This window comes from Necator americanus, chromosome X, assembly GCF_031761385.1.
Source record: "Necator americanus strain Aroian chromosome X, whole genome shotgun sequence".
NCBI lineage: Eukaryota > Metazoa > Nematoda > Chromadorea > Rhabditida > Ancylostomatidae > Necator > Necator americanus.
Window position 1 is genome coordinate 15261213 of NC_087376.1, and position 10210 is coordinate 15271422.

The window sequence follows — 10210 nt, forward strand, 5'->3', positions numbered from 1 at the left end:
AAAGAAAAAAAGGACAAATTCATTTTCTGCGAAAAAAAAATCTTAGGGGGGCCCTGGGAGTAAATGAAACTTCGAGAAAGCCAGTAGGAAAATTCTTTGATATCCTATTTGTGCAGTATTATATAAAAAAGATGAAAGATATCAAAAACAGAAAAAAAGAACTTCAAGGAGCTTGTCGTGCTCTGTGGGGACAGCGCTGCTTCGACCGAAGATGTAAAGAGTCAACCCGTCGCCACACGTTTTACATCCAGTGTACTTTAAAAATGCGCACTATACCGGTCAGATACGAATATTTTGCATTTCTCGTCTGTAATCAGTTCAGTGAGCAATTACGTAGAATTTTTGTTTGCTTTTCCATTTAGAGTTCTAGCATAGTGCACTTAGAGCTTGGTTGATATCTAGGCTTTGCAAGGAGAGAAGAGCATGATGGTATTATATAGTACAATCGTAAGAATGAAACAAACACTCGCAAGAATGAAAATTTTATAATAGGAAGTAAATGACCATAATTGGATGAAACACCATATTTTTTGTTTCAACAGAGTAAGTTAATCATTTTCAATGAGGGTATGCTTAAAGTTTAAAGGCATCACCCCACAAATCTGAGGTGGTACGGATTTCATGTGGAGCATTCGTATACGGGATCGTAGATTATGGAGAAAAGGGTGTTCTCGTTCATTTCCTCCTAATTGCCGTAAAAACGGCCCGGAAGATACGGCTTCTGGCATTCCGGCGCACTATTTTCTACAACGAGTTCGATTGTAGCGCGCTAGCCTTGTGCACGCGCTGCATCTTCAGGGCAGTTTTTTACGGCAATTAAGAAGAAATGGACGCAATCACCCCCTCTCCATAACCTACTATCCCGTATGCGAATATTCCACTTGAAATCCGTACTACCCCAGATTCGTGGGGTGATGCCTTTAAAGTGTCTGGCGTGAATCAATCCGCTTGGGAGGCGCCCCACATTCATTTCAATTCAGAATCGTTTGAGGTTTACGAATGTATAGCTGACCTATACAATAGATACAATACAACAATTATCCTCCCAGACAAGTGTGGCGGTACCAATTTATCGACCGCGGAGGGATGAAAGACTTGGCGAGAGGCCATTGCCGACTCGAACCTCCAGTCGTGCAGGCAGCACAGCCTCTAACCGACTGCGCTACACACGTCCTATTTCTACCAGATAATAAAAAATTACTGAACAAGGTCAAAATTATTTTATAGAAAATATTATATTAATTACTAATAAATAATAATAACAAACAATAATATAATAATTAATACTGATTAATTTGAATACTTGTCTTCATATGTGGGGCTCAGAAGCTGTTTAAGCTTATCAGTGTGAAACCATTATAACTTCAATTGACCAAAGTCATCTGCGAGCTATTGTCTACTGTGAATTCCTACGAGGGCATCGTCTGACAACCGCAATCCCCAGCATCTTCCCATGTTCAAAGAGGACGTAACCCTAAAACCAACCTACGGTTCAGCATCAGTGAATATTTTTGGTCATGAAGAATTTCGTTCGAAGACTAATCTTGTTCTGGACGCCCTGCTGCCTTTGACAGCAAGACGATCCGATGTACGTACACCAGAAAAAATTCTGCATTGTAGCTGGCAGGATTCTCAGAGAACGTTACACTTCGAATTTCTTTCCTGCGGATTCAGAGTGAGGTGTATGTTACTCAATTTCAGAAATAGGGCAAATAGGGCGACACTATTCTCTAGAACCGTACGGAGCGTGACAATGTCTGTCTACTTCGGGACCAATCCGTCTCAGGGTCACACGTTGGGATTTTCCTAGCAGGGGCTCGTAAGAGAGCATGTGGCAGGAGAGGGTGATAAGGGGTCAAATTCAATACCTGTCTTCGAAGTAAAATGGTATAATATTTGAATGAGTGATTTAGAAACACCCGATTCTTGTGCAGCTGAAATATTAGGTTGAGTCGAAAGTTCTCGGACAATGTGGTTGTAATGACTTCTAGAGATCGTCAATCAGTAAAGAGCTAACGAAAATGGACGACTTACCGTACGAGAGAGTATAAAAGGCTCTTCAAAATGTAGGTCAACAATTACAGCAAGCTAGTTCCTCTTTCCCACAGATGTCAAGAAGCAGTTAGTGCGAAACAGAATGTACGATCGCATTTACCTGACTCAAAACTGTGTAATATGTCCATTTGGTAAGGCAGGCGACTCCATGGTCTCTGGTATAGTTTATCTGATTTCGTGCAAAACATGCAGCGAAGAATATATTGGCGAAACAGGGCGATCGTATCAAAGAACATCTAGATGGGATGAAACATTCAAACGCAGCAACCCTTCTCGGAACCCATCGCAGAAAATGTGATGAAAATGCTCCTTTCTGCATAGCTGCCACGATCCTATCGTACGAACCCGAAATTGTAGTTCGCAGAACTTTGGAGGCGTTTTGGATAAACGCTAAAAGTCCAAAAATGAATAGAAGGAAGAATGCATAGCTGTGACCAACGAGCTGGCTCTGTATCAATACCTTTGCGGGTTTTGATTTACGGGGTCATATGCGGGTTGCATCCTAATTAATATTAGCGGAGCACATCACGGCAACGCGGCTACCTAGGTAAGCACAACGTTTTGGACTCTTTTGGCTTCGATTTTGGATGTAGCATCTTAGGGAATAAGGACTTATTCCGGATGAGGCATTTGAGAGGATATATCACAAATGACCTGATTTTGCAGGCTCTGACGAAGGCGACGACGCCGGAACGTTAGTCGTAATAAGATTTGTCAACAATCTTGGCTGTTGCTAAATTGGACTATCAACAAACTGTGGTTTGATTCACACCAAAAGCGACTGTCAGTTCCCGAGTGGTTTGATACGGATCGGCTTTCAGCAGGTCCAAATCCAACTCCATCGGGCGTCCCGAAAGGTCTTCGTCTTCGGTGGAAGTCGCCCGACGCACCACTTGTAGACTGTACTTCTAACGAAGGCGTGCTCCTTGTAAACTTCCTTCAGACGTCAAATCGATATCCGCGAGGTCCTGGCGAGATAGATGGAAAAAAAGTATGACGGTGCGGTGATGAAGTGACGACGGCTTGAAATTGCGCGGCGTAGTGGCAGAAAAGGAACTAGCTTGCTGTAATTGTTAACCTACACTTTGAAGAGCTTTTTATACTCTTTCGTACGGTAACTCGTCCATTTTCGTTAGCTCTTTACTGATTGACGATCTCTAGAAGTCATTACAACCACATTGTCCGAGAACTTTCGACTCAACCTAATATTTCAGCTGCACAAGAATCGGGTGTTTCTAAATCACTCATTCAAATATTATACCATTTTACTTCGAAGACAGGTATTGAATTTGACCCCTTATCACCCTCTCCTGCCACATGCTCTCTTACGAGCCCCTGCTAGGAAAATCCCAACGTGTGACCCTGAGACGGATTGGTCCCGAAGTAGACAGACATTGTCACGCTCCGTACGGTTCTATTCGAAGTGTAACGTTCTCTGAGAATCCTGCCAGCTACAATGCAGAATTTTTTCTGGTGTACGTACATCGGATCGTCTTGCTGTCAAAGGCAGCAGGGCGTCCAGAACAAGATTAATCTTCGAACGAAATTCTTCATGACCAAAAATATTCACTGATGCTGAACCGTAGGTTGGTCTTAGGGTTACGTCCTCTTTGAACATGGGAAGATGCTGGGGATTGCGGTTGTCAGACGATGCCCTCGTAGGAATTCACAGTAGACAATAGCTCGCAGATGACTTTGGTCAATTGAAGTTATAATGGTTTCACACTGATAAGCTTAAACAGCTTCTGAGCCCCACATATGAAGACAAGTATTCAAATTAATCAGTATTAATTATTATATTATTGTTTGTTATTATTATTTATTAGTAATTAATATAATATTTTCTATAAAATAATTTTGACCTTGTTCAGTAATTTTTTATTATCTGGTAGAAATAGGACGTGTGTAGCGCAGTCGGTTAGAGGCTGTGCTGCCTGCACGACTGGAGGTTCGAGTCGGCAATGGCCTCTCGCCAAGTCTTTCATCCCTCCGCGGTCGATAAATTGGTACCGCCACACTTGTCTGGGAGGATAATTGTTGTATTGTATCTATTGTATAGGTCAGCTATACATTCGTAAACCTCAAACGATTCTGAATTGAAATGAATGTGGGGCGCCTCCCAAGCGGATTGATTCACGCCAGACACTTTAAAGGCATCACCCCACGAATCTGGGGTAGTACGGATTTCAAGTGGAATATTCGCATACGGGATAGTAGGTTATGGAGAGGGGGTGATTGCGTCCATTTCTTCTTAATTGCCGTAAAAAACTGCCCTGAAGATGCAGCGCGTGCACAAGGCTAGCGCGCTACAATCGAACTCGTTGTAGAAAATAGTGCGCCGGAATGCCAGAAGCCGTATCTTCCGGGCCGTTTTTACGGCAATTAGGAGGAAATGAACGAGAACACCCTTTTCTCCATAATCTACGATCCCGTATACGAATGCTCCACATGAAATCCGTACCACCTCAGATTTGTGGGGTGATGCCTTTAAACTTTAAGCATACCCTCATTGAAAATGATTAACTTACTCTGTTGAAACAAAAAATATGGTGTTTCATCCAATTATGGTCATTTACTTCCTATTATAAAATTTTCATTCTTGCGAGTGTTTGTTTCATTCTTACGATTGTACTATATAATACCATCATGCTCTTCTCTCCTTGCAAAGCCTAGATATCAACCAAGCTCTAAGTGCACTATGCTAGAACTCTAAATGGAAAAGCAAACAAAAATTCTACGTAATTGCTCACTGAACTGATTACAGACGAGAAATGCAAAATATTCGTATCTGACCGGTATAGTGCGCATTTTTAAAGTACACTGGATGTAAAACGTGTGGCGACGGGTTGACTCTTTACATCTTCGGTCGAAGCAGCGCTGTCCCCACAGAGCACGACAAGCTCCTTGAAGTTCTTTTTTTCTGTTTTTGATATCTTTCATCTTTTTTATATAATACTGCACAAATAGGATATCAAAGAATTTTCCTACTGGCTTTTTCGAAGTTTCATTTACTCCCAGGGCGCCCCTAAGATTTTTTTTTCGCAGAAAATGAATTTGTCCTTTTTTTCTTTTCTTTGTGCACTACTAGCATCCTCCGTTATCGTCACCCTTCTTTGCTAGTTTGACACTTTTTTTCTCTCAGACCGCATCCCCGCAAGGGCTTCAGCCTGTAGGATTTAGATTCTGTCCCACTTCGCATATTTGCATGCTTTCAAGGTTCTTCCTTTTCGAATTTTGAGACGAAAAGGGCTGCTAAGGAAGTTAATTACGCACGGCTACACGAAAATGGAGCAGGAATCCAATTCGTACGAATTGAAATCTTAGAGATGTTCTATAAGCAAAATAAACTATAAATCTAGCGGAGAAAAAATCCTGCAGAACCATGTCATCCCTTTCACGCAAACTTATGCGGAAGGACCATGAAAGTGTTTCACAAGGAAGAAAAAGAGAGTTTCGAAGAGCTTGTTGTGATCCGTGGAGACGGGTCAGTAACTGCCTTAACTAGCGACAAAACCTGCGTTACATGTCTGACGCCGACCGGAAATAGTGCAAAATTGTGGCAGATATGTTAAGAGTGCACGCGTAGAACCACTCATGACGTTAGAAAATCACTAAAACTCGCTAAACCACCACAATCAATTGAGGTGTATGACCCGCTGATTTCAAATATGCTTCTATAATTCGATTTTGTCGAACGTATTACCTGAAAACAGGTGATGTTTCATTAACCTCCATCTCTTCTCGGACCTACGCGGTCTTGCACTTGGTGCATGCTGGATATACGCGACTGTAAAGCGAGAATCGAAATGATCCACGCTTTTTGAACTAGACAAAATCTTTAGTGTATTTGTAAACATGTCGTTTCGAGCATTTTTTGCCTCAGTGATTTGCAAATTTAAGGTTTCATTGACGTTCAGGAGTCAACGAAAGTGTCGTTTCCGAAGTTCATAGAATAAATTAGTTAGTAAAACAAGTAATACTAAACACTTTTTGCAGTAGAAGTTCGCAGATTGGAATATTGTTTAGAACATCCAGGACCACAGGTCTTTTTATTCATCTCAAATCTCGGATTACAATTAATTTCTGGAGAACGTAAAAATCTTTATTTCACATCCAGATTGTTGAGGTACCAGAATATCCACAACGTACTCGTGATCAATAACATTTTGCAGGTTTTGCCCTATTACGAGAAAGGAGCTGGATCCTTGAAGTACCTTTTTGTTCATTATCCACAGGATGAGCGTGACGAGAGTCGCGTTGGATTTTCGAGCATCCCCCGATTATGTCTCGACAGAGAAAATAGTGATGGAGCGTATTCTGTCGAGATTCACAGTCGTCGCTACCTAAACAGCTGACTCTGCCTACTCACCGCTGATTGTACGCTGCATCACAGGTTAGGGTATAACTCACGAGCTACAAAATTGTTTTGGAAGATCAGACACATCTACTAGGATTTTCTGATGAAGATTTTAAGGAGTAATGTTCTGAGGTAAGGTGATCTCTAGTCGCATCAGAAGCAAGAGAAACCCTCACTTAAAATATGAGGCAAAGATGCATCTAATAGCTTAAAATTAACTACATAAATTTTTTGTGGAGAACGGAACTTCCAGAACAAATTTCAAAGTGACCATTCCAGGAGATGAGGATTATCGATATTCTGTAAGTTCCAAGCTTTTTGTGGCCTAAGTTGTTTCCATGTGGAACTTTCAAACAATGTTAATACCTGTGAAACTAGTGAAAGAACAGCAATGGAAGAAAGAGAGTTCATTTGGTAAGACTTCTTACTTCATTTATACAAAGATGATATCTACACAAATTTCGTCCCTTCTCTTTTAGTACCACTACACAAAATAACATGTATTATTAAGTACATTGTTTTTAATTGATTGCGTAATTTCGACAACTCTCACCATTCTTCTTTTTATATTTCCTTGCAGTTGTGTTAATTCTCTGCGTCCCTACGACCAGAAGAGGATCTAAGACGCTTCCTTGTCTATGTCTCCATGGACTACTGAACCGCGGCTTCGTCGAGGCATGCTGGCGTCTTCTCGGGGATACCCACTGTACACTCGGAGGCATCCGCAGAGAATCCGACGAGAACTACTTTACCGACTTCCTTATCACCGGGATGTGAAAATGTTTGGCAAAAGTTAACGAAACTTCACTTGTTTTCAGGTCTCAAATTTGACAATACCAAATTTTGGATGAAAGTTTGAAAGCAGCTTTTTGAAGGATTTCGACTGGTGCTTTTAAAAAATCCCATCCGCATATTTACAAGCATTCCAACGGCTTTTTTTTTGGGTTAACCCATTGACAATGGATTTTGGGACACAAATCTGAAGCATCACTAATGTTCAAACTTAACTACAGACTCTCCTACGTTATTACGCTATTTTTATTGAAGGAGATCAGACTCGGGTGGTCTAGTCGTGCGTCAGAAACATATTAATGTCATTTCAACGCAGGAATACGGTGCGTATCGTTAGGTACTCACAACTCTAGCAACAATTTACCCTTCGGGAAATGACTGGCAATGGCGATTGTTAGAGGCATCAGCCCACAAACCTGGGGTGGTGCTGGTTTCAGGTGAGTTATGCCTATACTTGATCGTAGATTATGGAGAGGAGGATGATTTCGTCCATTTCTTCCTAATTGCCGTGAAAAACGACCAAGAAGATGCGGCGCGTGCACAAGGCTGACCCGCTCTAATCGAAGTCGTACAAAATGGCGCGCCGGAATGCTCGAAGCCGTATCTTCCGGGCCGTTTTTTACGGCAATTGGGAAGAAATGGATGGAACCACTCTCCTCTCCATAATGTATGACTCCGTGTAGGCATAACCCACCTGAAACCAATATCACCCCAAATACGGTGACCAACACCAGCCCAAATACGATGCGATGATGCTTTTAATTGCGCTGCGTCGTAGTTAATGCCATCAGCAGAGCATTGCGCTGCGTTTGCCTTATGCCCTATCCATCACGTAGTCCATCAACGTCCTTCATCGTCTAATAAGCTGCAAGACATGCCTTGCAAGGGCACGCTACCTCTACTAATGTTTCTGTACGGAGTACCGATCGTTTATTTATAGAGATATACCAAGCGATGGTACACGAAATGCCAGAAATAGAAAATAGTAGTGTGCTTCATTTGTGTAAAACAAACAAATCGAAAATTTTAAGTCTCAAGAAGATAAAGTGAAAAGATCTATCAATCAATACCAACATATTTTGTAAGACCTTATTTCGTTGGATTTCAGAGAATTCGTATAAATTCTGTCCAAGCACGAAATTCGAACAATTGTTGCTTGATGATTTCAAGTTTGCCCACAAAACACAAACAAATCCTAAAGCGCGGCTGGTAGCACGCACTTGTAACCTACTGCTGCTACCAGCCGCGGCACATCCGGTGGAACAACACGTAAGACTAATTTCAATGTAGATGGGTTTCTGTGTTCACTACCCTGAACGATTATCGAACACTGACCCAGGGTAGTGTGGCACTTGAAGGGATAAACGTAGCATTCCTCTAGTCATCCTTTATTTAGGCTTCTGAAGACGGCGAAAAGGCCGAAACGTCAGGCAAATAAAGAAATAGAGAGTTCCATCTAAAAACCTCGCAGGCACACTATCACGAAACATGTGTTTCCAGCCCTTTCCGTATTTATTGTTGCTTTTATGGGCTCAATTCATCTTATTGAATTTTTTTGGATGGTAATGATGAAGTCTCACTCTCTTGTTACGGATCACAGGCATTTCGCATTATAATGTTCGACTTTTGGAGATTATTGGGGCCACGTACAAACATCTAATCGCTACCTGTTCGCGGTGGCTCCCTTATACTAAGCGTAATCAGATATTCGAGTATACGCTCTGGGCAAGAACGAACTATATAAATTACCTGAATCATATATGATCCAAGTTATTGCAAAAAGATGGTTCTGTCCAGCGCACTGATAAAGCCCAATCCAAAGAGGTCAAATATAGCGGGATCAAAACGACATGAAGCATGGCGCAGTTGCATACGCAGTTACGCTCGAAACGGGGCGATGGTGACAGTGGTTTTAATCGAGGTGGCACCATTGCCAACTACAGCAAGGAAGGGTGTTAGCAAGGGTCCCCACTAGACTGTGACTGCTACTCTCCGGCACATAGCTTTGGGGGCAACCGCTTACGTAACTGCATCGTGCTTCATGTCGTTTTGACCCAACTATACTTGGGAAGGGGGAGAGCTTAAGATCTTTGGTAACTCTCAGTTTCGCTACGCTAAACTCCTGGACACTGTCGACCCGAGGCACTAGGAGATTCGATGTCTAGAGGCAGTTCGCTCTCGCAAGCTATGGAATAGTGACGAGTGGATGGATTCTGAGCGAGCTTTTGCTATGGATCGAGTTGGGTAGAGCTGTGTTCGAGAACGACACGCCCTGATGCGGGCAACCGCGTCAGGCAATAATATCAGTCCGCCCATTAGGTGAAGTGGTGGAGAACATTGTAATTCAAACAGACGAAGAATAATGTTAACGAGAAGCGCTTAAGACCAATATCGATACGGGATTTCAATCAGTCGGGTTTCAGAATTTCGCCTTGAAGGAAGCAAAAAAAAAAAAGCCTTACTAACATGTCAGCGCGAGACAGTGACCGATCAAACAATACGTAGCAGAGATTCATAATGATATGGCACTTATTATCACCTCTAATACTATCACATATGAAATGTTGCCATAAGACAAAATGGCCGATTGCTTTCTTACCGGATAAACAGCTGATTTTATTCCAAAAGCATAGAAAATTGCTGAGAGGATGGTTGAATGCTTTAGTCTTTCGAATGTCTGGCTACTGGCGGAGGGCTTGAATCAGTAAAAGAAAAAAAAGAATCAAAAAAAGCACCACAACTGTTTAAGAAATGACTGATATGTGCCTTAATTATTATTGGATGTGAGTGAGTGAGCCTTTGTGAGATTTGGTGGCACAACAAATTGATGCAGGTTGCCTATTTTTTTCAAGTGCGTGAACTCTTCTGGAGTATTCCAGCTAAGTCCTGGAGTCGGCAGAAATGAAGTATGTGGCAGCATTTAAATTGTAACAAACAATTGCTCTATGAAAGAACACAATGATAATGGTCAGCTCCAGCAACTCGTAAAAGAAATCTTAGTCAATA

At 41.9% G+C, this 10210-nt stretch overlaps 1 protein-coding gene across 1 annotated transcript; it reads right to left on the reverse strand.

Annotated features, from left to right (window-relative positions):
* Positions 1–5779: 5779 nt before the first annotated feature.
* On the reverse strand, positions 5780–7134 carry RB195_023279 (uncharacterized protein; the record flags this gene model as incomplete). Its single annotated transcript, XM_064210651.1, has 3 exons — positions 5780–5880; positions 6270–6398; positions 6966–7134. The coding sequence occupies 3 exons, from the start codon at positions 7132–7134 to the stop codon at positions 5780–5782; spliced, it is 399 nt and encodes a 132-aa protein (XP_064066532.1).
* Positions 7135–10210: the final 3076 nt, after the last annotated feature.